Here is a 25,566-nt window from a genome sequence, read left to right as displayed (position 1 = left end):
AAAAGATAGTGGTGAACAGATAGACAAAGTCTGCTCTCTGAGCTTTTGTTTTCTTTCCTGAAATGTTTATAGAGCATAAACACTTGAAAAGTAAGCAAGTCTTTTGGCTCTAACAGAATTATTTGCACCACCATTTAAGCTTAGTTTCTTCGAGCTAATCAGGTCACTGTTTTTCTTTTAAGCAGTTTAAAAGTGATGAATTATATATTGCATTGTGGTCAGAGAATTTGGCCTGAACATTTCCACTTTTTAGATTTTGTTGAAGTTTTTCTTGTGCATGAGTAAATGTGTAATTAAATTTTATAAGTGAGCCACAGACATTTGGAAATAATGTGTATTCTATGTAATATACACAGTTTTAGACCTGTATATGAAATAAAATTTGTAATTAAATTATTCAGACTGTCTGTATCTTTTTTTTTTTTTTGACATGTAAGCATCTTCTTATCTAACTTTACTATGACTTGAATATTTTATCCCTTTTAGTCCCACTAAGTCTTTTGCCATAAATTGTGATTGATGGTAGTATTACCACAGCTGCTTAGTTTTGTTTGTGTTTTCTAGGTATGTATTTTCTCATCTCTTTATTTTCTATATTGCTAAGACTTTTTGTTTGAGATGTTTTCTTATGAACAGTAACTTGGGAGATATTTACTTCTGTTCCAATCTGTCTCTTTATAGAGAAATTTAATACATTCACATATATTATAGTATTTGTGTTTGATGTGTTTGTTTCCTTTTTTACTTTTTTGGTGGGTGGGGGTGGGAGTAAAATTTTCTTCTTCATTTTTTTCCTTTTCTGTTTTGCTATATTGAGCAAGTTTTCTGTATTCCTCTCTTCTTCCCCTAGAAATTTAGAAGTGCTGCTCCTTATTTTTTCCCCAGAAATCATATATAAAAGTGTTATAATTTCTAAGGTAAAAATCTTAAAATTTGCAGTTGTCACATAGGGGCCATAATTTAGTTGTTTAGAACCCTATTGTCATAGTCCTGTTCTCCCAGAGCTCTGTAATTGTTGTCCCGCAATATTTGGTGTTGATGTTAATCACATTCTCTTTCTTTTGCAGATAACCATTGTTGTTGATGATGATGTGTTTTTTGGACATGGAAACTCTTAAGGATTTTCTCTATATTTTTATTTTTTTAACGGTTTTTATACACTATTTATACATTAATTATAAACAATAGCAGTAAAAGCTTTCCAAACATTGGCAAGAAAAGCCAAAAAATTGTTGGTCTTCCTTACATTTTCTTGAAATTCTGCTAGGCACTCAAAATGAGGAGCGCTATCTGACACCTCATAGTCCCTTGCTTCATTTAGGCTCAGGGAAAACATAAATAGGCTCTCAGGATGCTTAGGGTCAATATTAGTGAATAGAAACTGCAACTTATCACCATAAATTTTTCGAATTTCTAGTCCCACTCGACCTGTATACAGGTCTGCAGATTTCTGTAGCCTTTTCAACCTCTCTTCTTTAGCTTTGTTAGCAGTGGAAATAGTTTCCCTCTTTCTAGCATATTCTTCCTTAAGGTCCTGGATGTCTGCAGTCAGTGCGTCCAGGTCCTGCTTTTTGTCTTTTACTTCAGCAATCAACTTCAACACATTCTCTTTCTTTTCTTGAGTGAGCTTATTCTGCCTGCAGATCTGATTTTGATATTCCAGAAACATCTCAACCATTCGTTCTTCTTCCTTTAATTTCACAGCCAGCTTTTCTGCAAATGCTTTAATGGAATCCTTGTAGGTATCTCTTAGGCCCACCATCTGACAGGAGGTGTCACTGACAGTGCTTTTGAACTTATTCCAAAATTCATTTATGCTTTTATCGAATAGTGCCAGTTCGTCCTCTACCATTGTGTAAGACAATGCGATACCAGCCAACAGCGGGTCTCCAGAATCAGATCCCGCAGCCGCGCCAACTTTCCTATTTCAAAACTCTCTTTATTGTTTGAATTTGTTTTTTCTTTCAATGCCCACCTCTTTGTCCTTTTTTTCTCCCTCAAGCTTTGGGAAAATTCTTTGAAAGTATTTTTACTCACTAATTGTGTTTTTTAAAGCATTCATTTTACTATGCATTGCTTCTATTGACTTTTATTTGGGCCATCAGGTTTTTTATCCCCATAATCTCTTTCTTGTTTTCAGATGTTCCTTTTACATGAAAGGCTGCTACTGTTACTGACAATAAAATGTTTTCCCTAACTTTTTAACATCTTTATTGGAGTATAATTGACATGTAATAAACTGTACATATTTAAAATGTGCGATTTTATATGTTTTGATGTGGGTATGAGACTATGAACCGTGAAACTGTTACCACAATCAAGATGATGAACGTATCTGTCCCTCCAGTTTCCTTATGATCCTTTTTTTTTTTTGGCGGTACGTGGGCATCTCACCGCCGCGGCCTCTCCAGTTACGGAGCTCAGGCTCCGGACACGCAGGCTCAGCGGCCATGGCTCACAGGCCCAGCCGCTCCGCGGCATGTGGGATCTTCCTGGACGGGGGCACGAACCCGTGTCCCCTGCATCGGCAGGTGGACTCTCAACCACTGCGCCACCAGGGAAGCCCTTACGCTCCTTTTGAATCCTTCCTGCCCTTCCGGTCTCCAGGCAACCACTGATCTGCTTTCTGTCACTTAGATTAGTTTGTATTTTCTAGAATTGTATATAAATGGAATCATACTATGTACTCTTTTAAAACAATATTTCTAAATGAAAATTTCAAACATAAAAGGAGTATAATGAACTAAAGTATATCCATTACCTAAATTTAACAATTATAATATTTTCACATACTTGCTTCAATTATTTACTTTTTAAAAATAGACTTTTTTTTTTTTTATAGTAGCTTTAGGTTTACGGGAAAATGGAGCAGAGTAGAGTGTTCCCATATATTCCTTCTACCTCTGCACACATTTCTCCCTATTAACTTTTTGCATGAGTGTGGCACATTTGTTACAATTAATGAACCAATATTGATACATTATTATTGACTAAAGTCCACAGTTTACATTAGGGTTCATTCTTTGTGTTATACAGTTCTATGGGTTTTGACTATGTAATCTTTTTTTTTTTTTTTTGGTCTGGTTTAGTGTTATTTTAAGGTTCATTCATGTTTTTGTATGATTCACATTTTGGTTTCTTTTTATTTCTTTTTTTCCACATTTTGTGTATCCAGTTGGGTTGTTTCCAGCTTGGAGCTAATGTAAAGAAAGCTGCTGTGAGCATTGATGTGCCCATCTTTGATGTGCAAGTCTTTGTGCAGATGTTTGCTCTCATTTCTCGTAGGTAAATACCTAGGAATAGAATGACTGAGTCATATGGTAGGAGTATGTTCAACTTTTTCAGAAACTGGAAAGTTGTATCATTTTACATTTCTACCAGCAGTGTATGAGAGTTCTGGTTGCTCCACATCTTGTCAACATTTGGAATGGTCAGTCTTAAATTTTAGCAGTTCTAATAGTTATGTTTGGAATCTCATTGTGGTTTTAGTTTCCATTTCCCTAATCATGAATGATGTTGAACATATTTCATGAGCCTCTTGACCACCTGTATATCATCGTTGTAAAGTACCTTTTCAGATCTTTCACCCAACTTTGTATCAGTCTGTTTTTCTGTTATCATGTTTTGAGAATTCTTTGCTCTGTGTACAAATCCTTTATCAAATATGAGATATGCAAATATTTTCTCCCAGTCTGTGTCTTGTCTTTTCATTCTCTTAACATTGTCTTTCAAAGAGCAGAAGTTCTTAACTTTGATGAAATTCAGTATATCAACTTTTTAAAACAGATGGAGCTTTTGATACTGACACTAAGAACTCTTTGTATAACCCAAGGACAAAAATATTCTCCTGTGTTTTCTTCCAGAAGTTTTACAGTTTTGTTTTACTTTTAGGTCTGTGATCCATTTTGAGTTAATTTTTGTATAGGGAGGAAGGTATGGATTGAGGTTCATTATTTTTGCATATGGCTATCCAATTGTTCCAGCACCATTTGTTGAAAGGAATATCTTTTCTCCATTGACTTTCCTTAGCACGTTTGTCAAATAATCAATTGACCATTATGTGTGGATCTATTTGTGATCCCACTCTCTATTCTGTTGCATTGATATATTTGTCCATCTTCATAACGATACCACATTCTTCATTACTGTAGCTTTATAATAGACTTGAAATCAGATGGTGTAAGTCCTTCAACTTAGTCTTTTTTAAAGGTGTTTTCCTATTCTAGGTTTTTTGCATTTCCCTATAAATTTTAGAATATATACAATGAGCTATGCATAGTTTTTATTACAGAATGGAGGTTGAATCATTCTCAATAAATCATTTAGTTATTCTTTAAGTCTCAGAACTAAAACAAAATAATACAAAAACTTCAGGTATCACACAATGTTGATAACTTTAACTAGATAAATGATTTCAATATTCTATGCCAGGCAAGCACTCAGAATTATGATTGCCTTTTTATGTCAGTTAAGGTTCTTTGGTTAGAGGTAACAGAAGGGAAAAGGGGGCTTATTGGGAAGATCCTGAGGTAGCTCATGGAAGGTGAAAGGTGAGCTGCAGGAACCAGGTCAGCTCTGAGAACCTTAGAGCTTGGACCTGAGGACTTGATGTCCTTATGATTCCTAGGCTGTCCCATGTAGTGGAGTCCATGGTCTGTAAGAAGAAAAAGAACTTTCCCCATCAGCTCCACTAGGGAAAATTCTGGAAGGGAGTCTGGATTGGCCCAGCTGGGGTCACCTTCATAAGCAGAGTAATCACTACTAATCACTACTATAAAATTATTACTAATTAGTAATTGCTTGTTAATCACTACTATTAATAAGGGATACAGGGAATTCTAATTGGTCAGCTCCAGAGTTTGGGTATTTTGATGAGTTTTCCCAAGGGAAGTGGATGCTGTTATCAGAAAGAGTATGGAAAGCAGTTGCTGGGTACACAGACGTAATGGATCCCCACTACTGTGTAGTACACATTGCTGAAAGAACTATTTGATGACCTCAGAGTAGTGGATTAGTCAGTGGGCTTTCTTAAATTTCCCTGGATACATGCTACCATCTAAACTGTTGTTCCTACAAAGCTAATCTGTTCTCTTTGGGCCACATGGCATATTATGTATAAATGTAAGAAATACCATTTCTTTTAATACAAAAGTTGCTAAGAGAGTATATCGTAAATGTTCTCATCACACTCACACAAAGGTAACCATGTAAAGTCACGAATGTGTTAACTAACCTTATTGTGGTAATCATTTCACAATACTTATGTATATCAAATCATCATGTTGTGTAAGATAAACTTACACAGTGCTATGTACCAGTTATATCTCAATAAAGCTGGAAAAAATAAAATGAAATTACTGATAACAGTTAAAGAAAAAAAGAAATACCAGTTTTTACAACTTGGTTTTATACTTGTAAAATTATTCTCGATATTGTTTTGTTTATATATTATAATGGCCGCCCATAATCTTCATTTTCTCTGCTTTCTATTTTAGGGTGACTGAGAATGTAAACAAGAATAAGCTGTTTGTTTCCTGATGGCTTTTAGCATATACTGACATACCATTTGTGATGGCATCCGAGACTGAGAAGACCCATGCTTTACTCCAGTCTTGTAGCACTGAATCTCTTATTTCCAGCCTTGGTCTGGGCATTTTCTGCCTAGTAGCTGACAGACTTCTTCAGTTTTCCATAATTCAACAAAATGACTGGCTTCGTGCACTCTCAGATAATTCAGTACATTGCGTGATTGGCATGTGGTCATGGGCAATAGTCATTGGAATCAAGAAGAAGACTGACATTGGAGAAATCGTCTTAGCTGGATTTTTGGCCTCTGTTATTGATATAGACCACTTTTTTCTAGCTGGATCCCTATCTTTAAAGGTAAGAAACCTATATGTTTAATTTTTCTGGTCTTTCATTTTTTTTAACATCATTTTATTTATCTTCACAGCATCATTCTACTTAGAGCTAGAGAAGATTACCCTTATTTTAAAACAGGAAAGCCCATTCTTCCAACTTTTTTGAGCACCAAGTAGTTCCCTGAGGGCACAGACATGTTGCTGACAACATTATATGGCATCACAAAGTGTCGTGGATGCACCCAGAGCAAGGGCTCACTAACTGTACCGAAGGAGTTCCATTCTGGCTTTACAGAGGATGTGTTTAGCCAAGTCTTTTTTTTTTTTTTTAATTGAAGTATAGTTAATTTACAATGTTGTGTTAATTTCTGCTCTACAGCAAAGTGGTTCAGTTACATGTATATATACATTCTTTTTTTCTAATATTTTTTTCCATTATGGTTTATCATAGGATATTGAATAGAGTTCCCTGTGCTATAAATAGGATATTGTTGTTTATCCATTACCCAAGTCTTGAAGGAAAGATTAGCTAACTGCTTTAAAGTAATGGGGGTCATTCTCAAGGCCATCCTAGTCCTTTTTGTATCAAGGTTCTTTCTTTAGGACCACACTTAAAATTTTCCCCTATTCTTCGTGTTTTACAGTTAATATGAAGCTCCTATGTGCTCCATAACAGCTGAATAGCTTTAAGATGATTCCTAGACCTGGGGAATGACTGTAGTGGATTCATTCATTCCTCAAGTCCCTCTTGAGGCCAAGGTGTGCATTTCAGCAGGCTGATCAGGACACAGTCCCTGGTGGAAAATTGAGGAATTTCATTGAGGCTTTAGGGGTATAGCTTATACAATGACCTATTAGTATAGCTTATACAGTGACCTATTAGTATTTAAGCCTAAAATGGCAGTTCAGATAATATTTTCTAAGTGTCAACAGATTTACCTACTGTTTGTGTAGTTATGATCTATAAACACATCAGGAAAGAAATACAAACTTGTAGAGCAAGGACTTAGCTTTGTTCACCACTGGCTAGAACACTGTCTGGCTTACCTAGTAGGTAGGTGTTCAGTAAACATGTGTTGAATGAATAAGAAATGATCTTTTGTTCTTCCCAGTATGTGTCAAGTCCCGCACCAGGTACTTCTCAGAGGTTGTCTCACTTATTTAGAAATTTAATCAGTAAGGAATCAGTAATTCCTGATTAAAGACAAATTTTAACTTTTTTTTTTTTTTTTTTTTTGCTATAAGTAAAGGCAGCCTAACATTGCTGTTTAAGATTGGAATCAGAAGATCAGAGTTTAAATCCTAGTATATGGTCTCAGCAGAGCACTTTTCTTCCTTAAGTCTCAATTTTGTCATCTCTAAAGTGTGGATTGTAACGTTACTGCCCTCATAGGGTTGTTGTGAGGATTAAGTGAGTACGTTAAGTGACACACCCTGGCAAATAGTTGGTAAAAAGTGTGATTTAGGAGAGCTGCCAAGATGGTGGAGTAGAAAGACCCTGAGCTCACCTCCTCTCATGAGCACACCAAAATCACAACTATCTGCAGAGCAACCATCAACGAAAGACTGGAACCTACCAGAAAAGATCTTCTACAGCTAAAGACATACAGAAGGAACCACAACGAGGTGGGCAGGAGGGGCAGACTCGTGATACAATCAAATCCCATACCCCCTGGGTGGGTGAACCACAAACTGGAGAATAGTTATACTGCAGAGGTTCTCCCACAGGAGTAAGAGTTCTGAACCCCATGGCAGGCTTCCCAGCCTGGAGGTCTGGCACCAGGAAGACAAGCCCCCAGAGCATTTGGCTTTGATGCCAGCAGGGTTTAATTGCAGGAGCCTCACAAGACTGGGGGAAAGAGACTTCACGCTTAAAGGGTGCACACAAAATCTCATGTGCGCTGGGACCCAGAGCAAAAACGTTAATTTGATAGGAGCCTGGGCCAGACCTACTTGCTGGTCTTGGAGAGTCTCCCGGAGAGACGGGGCAGCTATGGCTCAACCTGGAGACATAGACATTGGTGGCAGAGATATTGGGAAATATTCAAGTGTGTAAATACTGCTGCTGGGGGCTGCCATCTTAGCTCATTAGTGCCAAAACCTGGCCCCACCCAACAGCCTGTAGGCGCCAATGATGCCTCAGGCCAAACAACTAACTGGGTGGGGAATAGCCCCACCAGTTAGCAGAAAGTCTGCCTAAAGATTTCTGACCCAGACACACCGCTAGACATGGCCCTTCCCACCAGAGAGCCAAGACCCACCTCTAGCCACCAGTGGACAGGCACCAGCCCTTCCCACCAGGAAGCCTATACTAGTCTCTAGACTAGCCTCACCCACCAGGGGGCACACGCCAGTAGCAGAAAAATACAGTCCTTCAGCCTGCAGACCAAGCCTGCCAACAGCAAGCCAGACCTGACCCTGAGACAAGCTGGGCCCTGCCCCTGCCCACTAGCATGCCAACGCAATCTTTGGGACACTCCACACACTATACCCAACTGTGTCAGGAGCTGCCCCCCACCGCCCCACCAGCCAGTGATATGAAACACGCTTTGGGATCCCTGGGCCCTGCAGTCAGACCAGGAACGAGCTCTGCCTGCCAGTAGTCCAGCACTAACCCCAGGATCTAGCTTCACCTGCCAGTGGGTAGGCAATAGCGCCAGTGTCTTCAGGACCCTGACTCTGCTCAGCAGTAAGCCAACACTAGCTGCAGGGCCCCATAGAGTTCTGCAGCCAGCTGCCTCATGACCAGGCCCCGCTAAACAGCAGCCAGCAGCATCCACACAAGACAGGGCCTGGCAACCAACTGGACTAAGAGCCAACCAAGCCTACCAGGCCACCCACATAGTCAGCCCAACACAAAAGAAGGACCCACACAGCCCTCTTAGGGGGACCCCTAGACCATATAGCTTGGGTGATGAGAGGGGAGTGCACTGCTGGGATGCATAGGATGTCTCCTACAAAAGGCTACTTCTCCAAAGTTGAGAAATGTAACTAACCTACCACATACACAAAAATGCAGATAGCAACCTATGACAGAATGAAGCAGCAGAGGAATATGTTTCAGACGAAGGAACAAGATAAAAACCCAGAAGAACTAAGTGAAGTGGAGTAGGCTGTCTACCTGAGAAAGTTCAGAGTAATGATTGTAAAGGTGATCAAAGAACTCAGGAGGAGAATGGATGCACAGAGTGAAAAGTTAGAAGTTTTTAACAAAGAGTTAGAAAATATAAAGAAAAACCAAACAGAAATGAAGAATACAATACTGAAATGAAAAATGCACTAGAAGGGATCAATAGTAGACTAAATGATACAGAAGAATGGATCAGTGAGCTAAAAGACAGAGTACTGGAAATCACTGCTGCTGAACAGAAAAAAAGAATGAAAAGAAATAAGGACAGTTTAAGAGACCTCTGGGACAACATCGAATGCACTAATATTCACATTGTAGTGGTCCTGGAAGGGGAAGAGAGAGACAAAGGGCCTGAGAAAATATTGAAGAGATAACAGCTGAAAACTTCCCTAACGTGGGAAAAGAAATAGTTACCCAAGTCCAGGAATTGCAGAGTCCCATGCAGGATTAACCCAAAGAGGAAGACACCAAGACACACTGTAATCAAAATGACAAAAATTAAAGAAAAAGAGAGAATATTAAAAGTAGCAAGGGAAAAGCAACAAATAACATACATGGGAACTCCCGTAAGGCTATCAGCTGATTTTTCAGCAGAAAACTCTGCAGGCCAGAAGGGAGTGGCAGGATATATTTAAAGTGATGAAAGGGGAAAACCTACAACCAAGAACACTCCACCCAGCAAGGCTCTTGTTCAGATTTCAGTGAGAAAGCAAAAGCTTTATAGACAAGCAAAAGCTAAAAGAATTCAGCACCACCAACCCAGCTTTACAACAAATGTTAAAGGAAATTCTCTAGGCCAAAAAGGAAAGTCTGCAACTAGCAACAAGAAAATTATGAAAGAAAAAACTCATGGTAAAGGCAAACCTACAGTAAAGGTGGGAAATCATCCAAACACAAAGCTAGTAGGGAGGTTAAAAGACAAAAGTAGTAAAAAACATCTGTATCCACAATAAGCGGTTAAGAGATACACAGAACAATTAGATGTAAAATATGACATCAAAAGCAGTAATTGTGAGGGCAGGAGAGTACAAATGCATGGTGTCTAAAATGCATTTGAAATTAAGAGATCAACAACTTAAAACAATCATATATATACATATATATATATATATATATATATATATATAGAGAGAGAGAGAGAGAGAGAGAGAGAGAGAGAGAGAGAGAGACTCTGTTACAAAAACCTCATGGTAATTGCAAACCAAAAATCTCTAATAGATATACACACAAAAAGAAAAAGGAATCCAGACATAACACCAAAGATAGTCATCAAATCACAAGAAAACAAAAGAAGAAAGGGGGGAAAACACATACAAAAAGAAATCCAAAACAATTAACAAAATGAGAATAAGAACATACATATAGATAACTACCTTAAATGTAAATGGACTAAATGCTCCAAACAAAAGACTTAGAGTGGCTGAATGGATAAGAAAATAAGACCCGTATATATTCTGCCTACAAGTGACTCACTTCAGATCCAGAGACACATACAGACTGAAAGCAAGAGTATAGAAAAGGGTATTCCATGCAAATAGAAATCAAAAGAAAACCAGAATAGCAATACTTATATCAAACAAAATAGTCGTTAAAATAAAGACTGTTACCAGAGACAAAGAAGGACACTACACAATGACCAAGGGATGAATCCAAGAAGAAGATATAATAATTATAAATATATGCACCCAACTTAGAAGCACCCCAATATATAAGGCAAATATAACAGCTACAAAAGGAGAAATCAACAATAACACAATAATAATAGGGGACCTTAACACCCCACTTACATCAATGGACAAATCATCCAGACAGAAATCAATAAGGAAACACAAGCCTTAAATAACACGTTAGACCAAATGAACTTAATTGATATGTAGAGAGCATTCCATCCGAAAGCAGCAGAATACACATTCTTTTCAAGTTGGAACATTTTCCAGGACAGATCACATGCTAGGCCACAAAACAAGCCTCGGTAAATTTAAGAAGACTGAAATCATATCAAGCATCTTTTCCAACCAAAACACTGTGAGACTAGAAATCAACTACAAGGAAAAAAACTGCATGAAACACAAACATGTGGAGGCTAAACAGTATGCTACTAAACAACAAATGAATTACTGAAGAAATAGAGGAAATCAAACAATACCTAGAAACAAATGATAACAAAAACATGATGAGCCAAAACTTATGGGATGCAGTAAAAGCAGTTCTAAGAGGGATGTTTATAGCGATATAAGCTTACCTTCGGAAACAAGAAAAATCTCAAATAAATAACCTAACTTTACACCTAAAGGAGCTAGAGAAAGAAGAAAAAACAAAACCAAAGTTAGTAGAAGGAAAGAAATCATAAAGATCAGAGCAGAAATCAATGAAATAGACATGAAGAAAACAATAGAAACGATCAACGAAACTAAAAGCTGGTTCTTTGAAAAGGTAAACAAAATTGATAAACCTTTAGCCACACTCATCAAGAAAAACAGAGAGAGGGCCCAAATCAATAAAATTAGAAATGAAAAATAAGAAGTTACAACTGACACAACAGAAATACAAAGGATCATAAGAGACTACTATGAGGAACTATATGCAAATAAAATGGACAAGCTCTAAGAGATGGACAAATTCTTGGATGGGTACATTCTCCCAAGACTGAACAAGGAAGAAACAGATAATATGAACAGACCAATTACCAGTACTGAAATTTAATCAGTAATTTTAAAACTCCCAACAAGGGACTTCCCTGGTGGTCCAGTGGGTAAGTCTCCACACTCCCAATGCAGGGGACCCGGGTTCGATCCCTAGTTGGGGAACTAGATCCCGCATGCATGCCACAACTAAAAGTTCACATGCTGCAACTAAGTCTGCATGCTGCAACTAAGAGTCTGCATGCTGCAACTAAGAAGGCCACATGCCACAACTAAGAAGGCCGCATGCCACAACTAAGAAGCCCAAGCCTGCATGCCGCAACTAAAAGATCCCACGTGCCGCAACTAAAGATCCCGCATGCTGCAGCGAAGATCCCATGTGCTGCAGCTATGACCCGGCGCAGCCTAAATAAATTAATTAATAAATTAAAAAAAAAAAAACTCCCAACAAACAAAAGTCCAGGATTAGTTGGCTTCACAGGTTAATTCTACCAAACAAATAGAGAAAAGTTAACACCTATCCTTCTGAAACTGTTCCAAAAAATTGCAGAGGAAAGAATACTTCCAAACTCATTCTATGAGGCCACCATCACCCTGATACCAAAACCAGACACAGATACCACAAAAAAAGAAAATTACAGGCCAGTATCACTGATGAACATAGATGTAAAAATCATCAACAAAATACTAGCAAACTGACTCCAACAATACATTAAAAGGACCATACACCATGATCAAGTGGATTTATCCTAGGGATGCAATGATTTTTCAATATCCACAAATCAATCAGTGTGATACACCACATTAACAAACTGAAAAATAAAAACCATATGATCATCTCAATAGATGCAGAATAAGCTTTTGATAAAATTCTATATATATTATTAAAAAATTCTCCAGAAAGTGGGCATAGAGGGAACATACCTCAACATAATAAAGGCCGTACATGACAAACCCACAGCTAACATCATAGTCAATGCTGAAAAGCTGAAAGCGTTTCCTTTAAGATCAGGAACAAGACAAGGATGTCCACTCTTGCTGCTTTTATTCAACATAGTTTTGGAAATCCTAATCACAGCAATCAGAGAAGAAAAGGAAATAAAAGGAATCCAAATTGGAAAGAAGTAAAGCTGTCAGTGTTTGCAGGTGACATGATACTATACATAGAAATTCATAAACATGCCACCAGAAAACTACTAAAGCTCGTCAATGAATTCAGTAAAGTTGCAGGATACAAAATTAATATACAGAAATATATTGCATTTCTATACACTAACAATGAAATATAAAAGAGAAAAAAAGAAACAATTCCATTTACCATCACATCAAAAAGAATAAAATACCTAGGAATAAACCTATCTAAAGAGGCAAAAGACCTGTACTCAGAAAATTATGAGACCCTGATGAAATAAATTGAAGATGACACAAACAGATGGAAAGATATGCCATGTTCTTGGATTACAAAATCAATATTGTTAAAATGACCATACTATCCAAGGCAATCTACAGATTCAATGCAATCCCTATAAAATACCAATGGCATTTTTCACATAACTAGAACAAATCATTTTAAAATTTGTCTGGAAACACAAAAGACCCCGATTAGCCAAGACAGTCTTGAGAAAGAAGAACAGAGCTGGAGGCATCAGGCTCCATGACTTCGGCCTATACTGCAAACTACAGTAATCAAAACAGTATGGTACTGACACAAAAACAAACACATAGATCAATGGAACAGGATAGCCCAGAAATAAACCCATGCACTTATGCTCAATTAATCTACCACAAAGGAGGCAAGAATATACAAGGGAGAAAAGGCAGTCTTTTCAGTAAGTGGTGCTGGGAAAACTTGACAGCTACATGTGAAAGAATGAAATTAGAACATTTTCTAACACCATATACAAAAATAAACCCAAAATGGATTAAAGACCTAAATATAAGACCAAATACTATAAAACTTGTAGAGGAAAACATAGGCAGAACACTCTTTGACATTATATCACACCAGTATTTTTTTGGGTCTGTCTCCTAGAGTAGTGGAAATAAAAGCAAAGATAAACAAGTTGGACCTAATTAAACTTAAAAACTTTCATACAGCAAAGGAAATTGTAAACAAAATGAAAAAACAACCTATGGAATAAGAGAAAATATTTGCAAACGATGCAACTGACAAGGGATTAATTTCCAAAATGTATAAATACCTCACATAGCTCAATATCAAAAAAACAAACAACCCAATCAAAAAATGAGCAGAAGAACTGAATAGACACTTTTCCAAAGAGGAAATGCAGGTGGCCAACAGGCACATGAAAAGATGCTCAACATTGCTAACCATCAGGGAAATGCAAATCAAAACCACAGTGAGATATCACCTCACACCTGTTAGAATATCATGAAAAAGATTACGAATAACAAATGTTGGTGATGATGTGGAGAAAAGGTTGGTAAGAATGTAAATTGTGTAGCCACTATGGAGAACAGTATGAAGTTTCCATTAAAAACTAAAAATAGAGCTACCACATGATCCTGCAATCCCACTCCTGGGCGTATATCCAGAAAAGATGAAAACTCTAATTTGAAAAGATATATGCACCTCAGTGTTCATAGTAGCAGTATTTACAATAGCCGAGACATGGAAGCAACCTAAATGTCCATTGTGTGTGTATACACACACACAATGGAATATGTCATTTGCAGCAGTATGGATGGACCTAGAGATTATCATGCTAAGTGAAGTCAGACAGAGAAAGGCAAATATATGACATCACTTATATGTGGAATCTTAAAAAAACGATATGATCTTATTTACAAAACAGAAATTGACTCACAGACATAGAAAACCAACTTATGGTTATCCAAGGGGAAAGGTGGGGGAGGAAGGGATAAATAAGGAGTTTGGGATTAACAGATACACACTACTATATAGAAAATATTGAATAGATAGACAACAAAGACATACTGTAGAGCACAGGGAACTATATTCAATATCTTGTAATAACCTATAATGGAAAATAATCTGAAAATGAATAAATATATGTGTATAACTGAATCACTTTCCTGTATACCTGAATCTAACACAACATTGTAAATCAACTGTACTTCAATTAGAAACAAAAACAAAAAAGGAAAAGTGTAATTTATAAATGCATTCATCTAGAATTTAAGTATTTCTATTGTAATTCTTAAAAAACATTTAGGCTGTATACTGTATTTATTCCCTGATTCATTGATAAGCAGTAGTGTTAAGAATATGAGCCATAGAGTCAGGCAGATCCAGTATTAGATTCCAACTCTGCCACTTGATAACTGCACACTGTGGGGAAGTTACTTAGTCTCTCTAAGTCCCAGTTTCCTCCTCTATAAAATAATCCCTAACTCATAGGGCTATTTCTAGGATTAAATGAGATACTGTACATAAAGTATAGCATACTGCATGTATTGATCCTTATATTTTAACATCTTTATTGGAGTATAATTGCTTTACAATGTTGTGTTAGTTTCTGTTGTATTACAAAATGAATCAGCTATATGTATACACATATCCCCATATCCCCTCCCTCTTGTGTCTCCCTCCCACCGTCCCTATCCCACCCCTCTAGGTGGTCACAAAGCACAGACGTGATCTCCCTGTGCTATGCAGCTGCTTCTCACTAGCTATCTGTTTTACATTTCGTAGTGTATATATGTCAATGCCACTCACTCACTTCGTCCCAGCCTACTATTCCCTGTCCCCGTGTCCTCAAGTCCATTCTCTATGTCTGCATCTTTATTCCTGTCCTGCCCCAGGGTTCTTCAGAACTTTTTTCTTTAGATTCAAAATATATGTGTTAGCATACGGTATTTGTTTTTCTTTTTCTGACTTACCTCACTCTGTATGACAAACTCTAGGTCCATCCACCCCACTACAAATAACTGAATTTCATTTCTTTTTATGGTTGAGTAATATTCCATTGTATATATATGCCACATCTTCTTTATCCATTCATCTGTTGATGGACACTTAGGTTGCTTCCATGTCCTAGTGATTGTAAATAGTGATGCAATGAACATTGTGGTACTGTCTTTTTTGAATTATGGTTTTCTCAAGGTATATGCCCAGTAGTGGGATTGCTGGGTCGTATGGCGGTTCTATTTTTAGTTTTTAAAGGAACCTCCGTACTGTTCTCCATAGTGACTGTATCAATTTACATTCCCACCAACAGTGCAAGAGGGTTCCATTTTCTCCACACCCTCTCCAGCATTTATTTTTGTAGATTTTCTGATGATGGCCATTCTGATTGGTGTGAAGTGATACCTCATTGTAGTTTTGATTTGCATTTCTCTAATAATTAATGCTGTTGAGCAGCTTTTCATGTGCTTCTTGGCCATCTGTGTGTCTTCTTCAGAGAAATGTCTATTTAGGTGTTCTGCCCATTTTTGATTCGTTTTTTTTTTTTTTTTAATATTGAGCTGCATGAGCTGTTTATATATTTTGGAGATTGATCCTTTTTCCGTTGATTCGTTTGCAAATATTTTCTCCCATCTGAGGGTTCTCTTTTTCCCTTGTTTGTAGTTTCCTTTGCTTTGCAAAAGCTTTTAAGTTTCATTAGGTCCCATTTGTTTATTTTAGTTTTTATTTCCATTACTCTAGGAGGTGGATAAAAAAAGATCCTGCTGTGATTTATGTCAAAGAGTGTTCTCCCTATGTTTTCCTCTAAGAGTTTCATAGTGTCCAGTCTTACATTTAGGTCTCTAATCCATTTTGAGTTTATTTTTGTGGGTGGTGTTAGGCAGTGTCCTAATTTCATTGTTTTACATGTAGCTGTCCAGTTTTCCCAGCACCACTTATTGAAGAGACTGTCTTTTCTCCATTGTATATCCTTGCCTCCTTTGTCATAGATTAGTTGACCATAGGTGTGTGGGTTTATCTCTGGGCTTTCTATCCTATTCCATTGATCTATATTTCTGTTTTTGTGCCAGTACCATACTGTCTTGATTACTGTAGCTTTGTAGTATAGTCTGAAGTCAGGGAGTCTGATTCCTCCAGCTCTGCTTTTTTTTTCCCTCAAGACTGCTCTGGCTATTCGGGGTCTTTTGTGTCTCCAAAGAAATTTTAAGATTTTTTTTTTCTAGATCTGTAAAATATGCCATTGGTAACTTGATAGGGATTGCATTGGATCTGTAGATTGCTTTGGATAGTATAGTCATTTTCACAATATTGATTCTTCCAATCCAAGAACATGGTATATCTCTCCATCTGTTTGTGTCATCTTTGATTTCTTTCATCAGTGTCTTATAGTTTTCTGAGTACAGGTCTTTTACCTCCTTAGGTAGGTTTATTCCTAGGTATTTTATTCTTTTTGTTGCAATGGTGAATGGGATTGTTTCCTTAATTTCTCTTTCTGATCCTTCATTGTTAGTGTACAGGAATGCAAGAGATTTCTGTGCATTAATTTTGTAGCCTGCAACTTTACCAGATTCATTGATTAGCTCTAGTAGTTTTCTGGTGACATCTTTAGGATTCTCTATGTATAGTATCATGTCATCTGCAAACAGTGACAGTTTTACTTCTTCTCTTCCAATTTGTATTCCTTTTATTTCTTTTTCTTCACTGATTGCCGTGGCTAGGACTTCCAAAACTATGTTGAATGATAGTGACAAGAGTGGACATCCTTGCCTTGTTCCTGATCTTAGAGGAAATGTTTTCAGTTTTTTTCCATTGAGAATGATGTTTGCTGTGCGTTTGTCATATATGGCCTTTATTATGTTGAGGTAGGTTCCCTCTATGCCCACTTTCTGGAGGGTTTTTATCATAAATGGGTGTTGAATTTTGTCAAAAGCTTTTTCTGCATCTATTGAGATGATCATATGGTTTTTATTCTTCAGTTTGTTAATATGGTGTATCACATTGATTGATTTGCGTATATTGAAGAATCCTTGCATTCCTGGGATAAACCCTACTTGACCATGGTGTATGATCCTTTTAATGTGTTGTTGGATTCTGTTTGCTAGTATTCTGTTGAGGATTTTTGCATCTATATTCATCAGTGATATTGGTCTGTAATTTGTGTGTGTGTGTGTGTGTGTGTGTGTGTGTGTGGTACACGGGCCTCTCACTGTTGTGGCCTCTCCCGTTGCTGAACACAAGTTCCGGACGCACAGGCTCAGCAGCCACGGCTCATGGGCCTAGCCGCTCTGCAGCATGTGGGATCTTCCCAGATCGGGGCATGAACCCATGTCCACTGCAATGGCAGGCGGACTCTCAACCACTGCGCCACCAGGAAAGCCCTGTAATTTTCTTTTTTTGTAGTATCTTTTTCTGGTTTTGGTATCAGGGTGATGGTGGCCTCATAGAATGAGTTTGGGAGTGTTCCTTTCTCTGCAATTTTTTGGAAGGCTTGAGAAGGATGGGTGTTAGCTCTTCTCTAAATGTTTGATAGAATTCACCTGTGAAGCCATCTGGTCCTGGACTGTTGTTTGTTGGAAGATTTTTAATCATGGTTTCAATTTCATTACTTGTGATTGATCTGTTCATATTTTCTATTTTTCCCTGGTTCAGTCTTAGAAGGTTTTACCTTTCTAAGGATTTGTCCATTTCTTCCAGGTTGTCCATTTTATTGGCATAGAGTTGCTTGTAGTAGTCTCTTATGCTGCTTTGTATTTCTGCAGTGTCTGTTGTAACTTCTCCTCTTTCATTTCTAATTTTATTGATTTGAGTCCTCTCCCTCTTTTTCTTGATGAGTCTGGGTAAAGGTTTAACAATTTTGTTTATCTTCTCAAAGAACCAGCTTTTAGTTTTATTTATCTTTGATATTGTTTTCTTTGTTTCTATTTCATTTCTTTTATTTATTTATTTATGCATGCCTGTGTTGGGTCTTCGTTGCTGTGCAGGCTTTCTCTAGTTGTGGTGAGCGGGGGCTACTCTTCATTGCAGTCTGCAGGCTTCTCATTGTTGTGGCTTCTCTTGTTGCAGAGCACAGGCTCTAGGCACGCAGGCTTCAGTAGTTCTGGCACGTGGGCTCAGTACTTGTGGCTTGTGGGCTCTAGAGCTCAGGCTCCATAGTTGTGGTGCCTGGGCTTAGTTGCCCCGTGGCATGTGGGATCTTCCCGGGCCAGGGCTTGAACCCGTGTACCCTGCCTTGGCAGGTGGATTCTCGACCACTGCGCCACCAGGTAAGGCCTATTTACTTCTGCTCTGATGTTTATGATTTCTTTCCTTCTACTAACTTTGGGTTTTGTTTGTTCTTCTTTCTCTAGTTCCTTTAGGTGTAAGGTTAGATTGTTTAGCTGAGATTTTTCTTGTTTCTTGAGGTCGGCTTGTATTGGCATAAACTTACCTCTTAGAACTGCTTTTGCTGCACCCCATAGGTTTTGGATCATCGTGTTTTCATTGTCATTTGTCTCTACGTATTTTTTTATTTCCTCTTTGATTTCTTCAGTGATCTCTTGGTTAGTTAGTTATGTATTGTTTAGCCTCCATATGTTTGTGTTTTTTACGTTTTTTCCCCTGTAATTGATTTCTAATCTCATAGCATTGTGGTCAGAAAGATGCTTGATATGATTTCAATTTTCTTAAATATACTGAGGCTTGATTTGTGACCCAAGATGTGATCAGTCCTGGAGAATGTTCTGTGTGCACTTGAGAAGAAAGTGTAATCTGCTGTTTTTGGATGGAATGTCCTATAAATATCAATTAAATCTATCTGGTCTATTGTGTCATTTAAAGCTTGTGTTTCCTTATTAATTTTCTGTCTGGATGATCTGTCCATTGATGTAAGTTAGATGTTGAAGTCCCCCACTATTATTGTGTTACTGTCGATTTCCTGTTTTATAGCTGTTAGTAGTTGCCTTATGTATTGAGGAGCTCCTATGTTGGGTGCATACATATTTATAATTGTTATATCTTCTTCTTGGATTGATCCCTTGATCATATGTAGTGTCCTTCCTTGTCTCTTGTAACATCCTTTATTTTAAAGTCTATTTTGTCTGATATGAGTATTGCTACTCCAGCTTTCTTTTGATTTCTATTTGCATGGAATATGTTTTTCCATCCCCTCACTTTCAGTTTGTATGTGTCCCTAGGTCTGAAGTGGGCCTCTTTTAGACAGCGTATATATGGGTCTTGTTTTTGTATCCATTCAGCGAGCCTGTGTCTTTTGGTTGGAGCATTTAATCCATTTACGTTTAAGGTAATTATCGATATGTATGTTCCTTTTACCATTTTCTTAATTGTTTTGGGTTTGATTTTGTAGGTCCTTTTCTTCTCTTGTGTTTCCCACTTAGAGAAGTTCCTTTAGCATTTGTTGTAGAGCTGGTTTGGTGGTGCTGAATTCTCTTAGCTCTTGCTTGTCTGTAAAGATTTTGATTTCTCTGTCAAATCTTAATGAGATCCTTGCCAGTTAGAGTAATCCTGGTTGTAGGTTCTTCCCTTTCATCACTTTAAATATATCATGCCACTCCCTTCTGGCTTGTAGAGTTTCTGCTGAGAAATCAGCTGTTAACCTTATGGGAGTTCCCTTGTATGTTATTTGTCATTTTTCCCTCGTTGCTTTTAATAATTTTTCTTTAATTTTTGTCAATTTGATTACTATGTGTCTCAGCATGTTTCTCCTTGGGTTTATATTCCCTGGGACTCTCTGTGCTTCCTGGACTTGGGTGGCTATTTCCTTTCCCATGTTAGGGAAGTTTTCGGCAATAATCTCTTCAAATATTTTCTTGGGTCCTTTCTCTCTCTCTTCTCCTTCTGGGACCCCTATAATGTGAATATTGTTGAATTTAATGTTGTCCCAGAGGTCTCTTAGGCTGTCTTCATTTCTTTTCATTCTTATTTTCTTTATTCTGTTCCACGGCAGTGAATTCTACCATTCTGTCTTCCAGGTCACTTATCCGTTCTTCTCCCTCAGTTATGCTGCTATTGATTCCTTCTAGTGTATCTTTCACTTCAGTTATTGTATTGTTCATCTCTGTTTGTTTTTAATTCTTCTAGGTGTTTATTCTTTAATTCTTCTAGGTCTTTGTTAAACATTTCTTGCATCCTCTCAATCTTTGCCTCCATTCTTTGTCCGAGGTCCTGGATTATCTTCAGTGTCATTATTCTGAATTCTTTTTCTGGGAGGTTGCCTATCTCCACATCATTTAGTTATTTTTCTGCAGTTTCATCTTGTTCCTTCATCTGGTACATAGTCCTCTCCCTTTTCATTTTGTCTATCTTTCTGTGAATGTGGCTTTCCTTCCACAGGCTGCAAAATTGTAGTTCTCCTTGCTTCTGCTGTCTGCCCTCTGATGGATGATGCTATCTAAGAGGCTTGTGCAAGCTTCCTGATGGGAGGGACTGGTGGTGGGTAGCTACTTCTATTTTTAAGATATCTATTTTTACTTGTATAATTTTATGATATGTCTTTGTTTTATTATTTATCTATGAATGGAAAATTTGCATGAATATTTTAGAAATTAGGCAAGCAACAGAAACTTCTTGTTTCTTCCTTAGCAACTATTAATATAAATAGACTTCACAAATGAAATTGTGAAGTCAGTATCCCTCCACACATCCAGAGCACAACTGCTAATCATCTCAACATGAGGCTATTGCTCTCCTCCAAGTACTGATTACTGTAGCCCATCCTGCCCCCCATCCCACGCTGCTATTGAGGAGCATGATATATTGTGGGTATATAACTTAAAAACAAAGGTGGAGGCTAAAATGGCATAATACAGAAATGTTATGTGTTCTGACAATGTAAAAATAAAACAACTAAAAATGTGGAGGAGTAGGGAGAGGGAATTAGGAATGTAGAATAAATAAACTCTTTGATGTTCAGCGGGTAGGTGGGGATTAAAGAATACTGGTTTAAGGAGTGGCTTTACAAGATACCCAGTTTAAGGTTGGTCTGATTTGACAGTGTTGCAAGGTACAGTCTCTTTAATGGATGATTTTTTTTTTAATGTGGTGGGAAGGTTGTGTCCTCTATTTTTTAAAAAATAGGAACCTGACTTTTGCCTTTACTCCTTCTTTTTTCCCTTTACCACCCGAGTCTCCAAAGGCTACCTCTCCCTTCCTTTGTACCATCTTCTCCTGGAAAACTAATGCTTTTCAGAGTCTTGAATCATGGCCACTTTTAAGTCCTTTCTGTGTAGTTAGTGCTCTTATGTACCAGGACCCCACACTTGGGTTGAACTTTCTCTTTCTAGTGGTAACTTTAGATCAATCTTAGATTTCCTGTCATCTTTCTTCAATGCAGGTTTTTTTGGCTTGAGGGGGGAGTGTGAGAGAGTGCTCACTGACTTGGTGTTTAATACTTTAGAGTAATTGAAGTTTGGGCATTCTCTGACTTCTGGCTAATGCTAAGTGGGGCTTGGTATAGTTTTATTTGTCGTTGTTCTGTAGTGTTTTTGAAGATGTGTGGGGAGATTCCAAATCAGGCAATCTTCTCTATCTTCAGCTTTATTTTTATTAGAAATTATCTAGTTGGAAATTAGCCTTTAGAATGTGTGAGAATGAAACCTTACTCATGGATCATTCAGGTGTTAAGCCTGAAATTTTCACTTGTTTAGATATTGATTACATTTTTACAATGGTTTAGAAATGCTATTGGTTTATTTAACTCAACTTTCAAATACTTGTTTAAAATAATATACTGCCTCTAAATGTTGTTATAAATAAATTCTGAAAGTATTCAAGGCTAATATAAATGGTTACAACAAAAATACTCATCTTTTATGCATTTATTAATTGAAGAGTGGGGTGGGGGGAGGGACAAGAGAGGGGAAGGAGATTAAGAGGTACAGACTATTAGGTATAAAATAATTAAGATACAAGGATGTAACGTACAGCACAGGGAATATAACCAGTATTTTATAATAACGTTAAATGGAGTATAATCAATAAAAATATATGTTGTACACCTGAAACTAATATAACATTATATATCAACTATACTCCAATTTTAAAAAGTTTAATTGAAGAGTATTTTATTCAGTTGTGAGACTTTTTCAATGCTCTTAGAGGTCCCAGACAATTCTTTAAAACTCCAAATTTACACTAACCATACATTTAGGATATAAATTGTTTGTATTGTGACTTTTCTAAGTAAATAATAGGAAGCTTTTAAAAATTAATCACATGTTCCTGAGATTGTGATTTCATTTTTAGTGCAAAGTGGTTTTGGAGGAGGTGGCATAGAAAATGTTTCCTTTGCATTTCCATAGCCTGCAGGAAAACAGATGGTTACAATATTAGGAAGCAGCTATAAAATTTTGTTTGCCAAGAAGGAAATGATACTAGCTACCGTGCTTTCCCTGTGCAGGCTGCTATTACTCTTCCACGAAGACCTTTCCTTCACTGTTCTACTGTGATACCTGCTGTGGTTCTGACCCTGAAGTTTACGATGCACCTTTTCAAGCTCAAAGATTCATGGTGCTTTCTTCCCTGGATGTTATTTATATCCTGGACCTCACACCATGTTCGAGATGGAATTCGCCATGGCTTGTGGATATGCCCATTTGGAGAAACTTCTCCTTTGCCATTTTGGCTTTATGTAATAATCACATCATCTTTACCTCACATCTGTTCATTCGTTATGTATTTCACAGGGACGAACCAAGTGATGTCTTCAAAACATGGAAATTATATTGATGTCTGAGATAACCATATGGCCGTCTTAAAGAACCAATGGTTGAGATAATGACAGCCAACATTAAAGTGAATTTTAAAAACATGTTAGGTACTTATATTAATTATAAGATGTATAATGAATGCTAACGTTTCTTTATTTCATATATTTTGATCCTGACTGAAGTTTAATTTGCCAAGTGCTTTAGTGAGTTGTGATTACTGGCAGAAACTGCTTTTGTGCACTTATGTTATAATATTCTTAAAAGACAGTAACATTAGACCTAGGTTATTGTTTCAGAAATAACTTTAGGAAATAATTATTATAATATGTTGACTGTAGTAACATTCTACCAAAGTAGTATTTTTTCATTATCTTTGCTCTCAAATCTCATGTGTTGGAGTTTTAACTGTTTTGAAAAACATAACTAAATTTAACAAAATATTTGTTTAAAATTAACATTAACAAAATATTGATACTTGACTCATGACCATAAAATCCACAAAAAAGGACCTAACCAATAATGTCATTTCAAATGTAAACTCCTGAATGTGCCATTAAAATTGTTTTAGTTGCTATCAATTTGTTTACATACTATTCTAAAATATTATACCAGTTAAATCATTTTTTAAAAATTTGCCTGATACTAAGAGACAAAACAATTTTTTTTCAAAAAAGTAGTTTTAGGAAATTGGCTTTTTCCTTTGTTCTTTCAGGATATCTTCTGTTAAAAATGATTAACCTTTATTAGAGAAGGAAAATTGAGTTGCTGTAAGTTTTACATTTGCACAGTTTAATATACTTTGACATAACAATCAGTGCCCCAAAGGCACCTGTTTTTTGGTAGCATTTGTACCAGCTGCTGTCTTCAGATTTTCTTACACATTTGTGTTTGTAATGCTGGTGACTGTGTGCCTTAATCTCTGAGAAGTGATGAAACAGTGCCTTATCCAAAGCAGATTTTTCTCATTAAGTTAAACAGAGTTCTGTAAATTGTTATAAAGGGTCAGCCTCTTTACTTTTTGTTGTTAAGCAATTGGTTGCAATCTGTTATATTTTATAATTTATTAGCTCTTACAATGTATTATTGTCTTTTGAGAGCAATTATTGTCAATTTAGTTGGTTTAATAGTAAACATTATATAGTGGGGGTAAATTTGATTAAGGTAGAGATTTTTAAAAAGCATATGATTTTAGAAATCCCTGGAAATAAAGCATATATGTTGTGTAACTCTTTCTGACTAAATCACAAAACTCTCCCTTTTTTAATTTCTCCGTATTAAACAAATGAATATCATAAAAATATAAGGCCTTATTTAAGAATGTCACATTGACATTTTGGGGGTTGTCCTAACTTTATTAGAATGGGAACTCACTTTGACCATGAGTCCTTGCTTAAACAATAACTGAAAATTTTAAGTGTGGGTTTATCTTCATCTTGTTCCTACCTCATCAGAAATGTTCCTTGTCCTCTAAGTGGTCTCTGAAAGCTGTAGTTGTAACTTCAAGAGATATAGTAAGCAACTTCCCATGCCGCCATTTTGTCCCTTTTCTTAGAGAAAGAGTTTGCTTCAATACAACTTATGTTGAAAGTTGGAGTGTATCTTCTTTGCACGGGTGTGTTTTCTCCATTCTCCAGACGTCCTCCTTTCACTTAGTGTTCTCTCTTGGCTGTTTCACTGATCTGACCTCCCGATCTACTGTTTTCTTGAGCCATGTTCATTATGCTGGCTACTCAGGAGAACTTCCACCACTGAACTATTTTCTACTCATCCCAAGCCTACTTTCTTTTAGCGGTGGGCTAAGAACCTCGTTGTGTATGGGTTCAAACTCCCATTTATCCTCACCTCCTTTCTTTAACTTAGACCTCTCTTCTCCCAGGCAGCCACCCTCTTTCTCCCAATCAGACACATACTTCTTGACACCTTTCTCTTTTGGCTGGTGGAACAATTACTTTGTTTTTCCCATTTTTCCCAACTGAAGGGGAGAGGAATAGGGGCTATTCTGGTACTTGCTCACCACTGTCACAGCTAAACCATTTATCCAACACAGTTCTGTCTTCTTCCTTTGATATCTCATTATTCCTTCCAAATCCTCTTCACCCTCACATGCTACCCTCTAAGACTCAGTTTCACCTTCTTTGATGATATGAGCAACTGGATCACTTTTTTCCCTTTTATTCTAACCCTTGATTTTATCCTCAGTCATCAGATGACTCACCTGACATCGGGACTTCAGTGTCCCCTCTTCTTCTGTGCCACTAATTCTCATCACATCATATCAGCCATCCGCCAGCACAGTAGGCCTCTGTACCTCCTTTTTAGGTGACACTGCTCATCTAGGAGA

At 37.2% G+C, this 25,566-nt stretch overlaps 1 protein-coding gene and 1 pseudogene across 2 annotated transcripts in view; one reads left to right on the top strand and one right to left on the bottom strand.

The window, feature by feature from the left end:
• Positions 1-24,862, top strand: part of TMEM267 (transmembrane protein 267) — a 31,777-nt gene extending 6,915 nt beyond the window's left edge. Inside the window, exons 2-3 of one of the 2 annotated variants that reach the window (XM_022598005.3) lie at positions 5,496-5,883; positions 22,916-24,862. In XM_022598005.3, the coding sequence (XP_022453713.1) occupies positions 5,572-5,883; positions 22,916-23,251 (648 nt within the window). In that variant the 5' untranslated portion in view covers positions 5,496-5,571 and the 3' untranslated portion in view covers positions 23,252-24,862. Of the gene's footprint in view, positions 1-4,482; positions 5,884-22,915 lie in introns of those variants that run through there. The other variant, XM_089908836.1, reaches the window with a different exon arrangement.
• LOC149749546 (kinetochore protein Spc25 pseudogene) lies at positions 964-4,106 on the bottom strand (annotated as a pseudogene).
• Positions 24,863-25,566: the final 704 nt, after the last annotated feature.

Source organism: Delphinapterus leucas, chromosome 3, assembly GCF_059928025.1.
Source record: "Delphinapterus leucas isolate spDelLeu-1000000601 "Yukka" chromosome 3, BTC_Dleu_Yukka2, whole genome shotgun sequence".
In the NCBI taxonomy this organism is placed as follows: Eukaryota; Metazoa; Chordata; class Mammalia; order Artiodactyla; family Monodontidae; genus Delphinapterus; species Delphinapterus leucas.
This window is presented reverse-complemented; position numbering and strand designations above follow the sequence as displayed.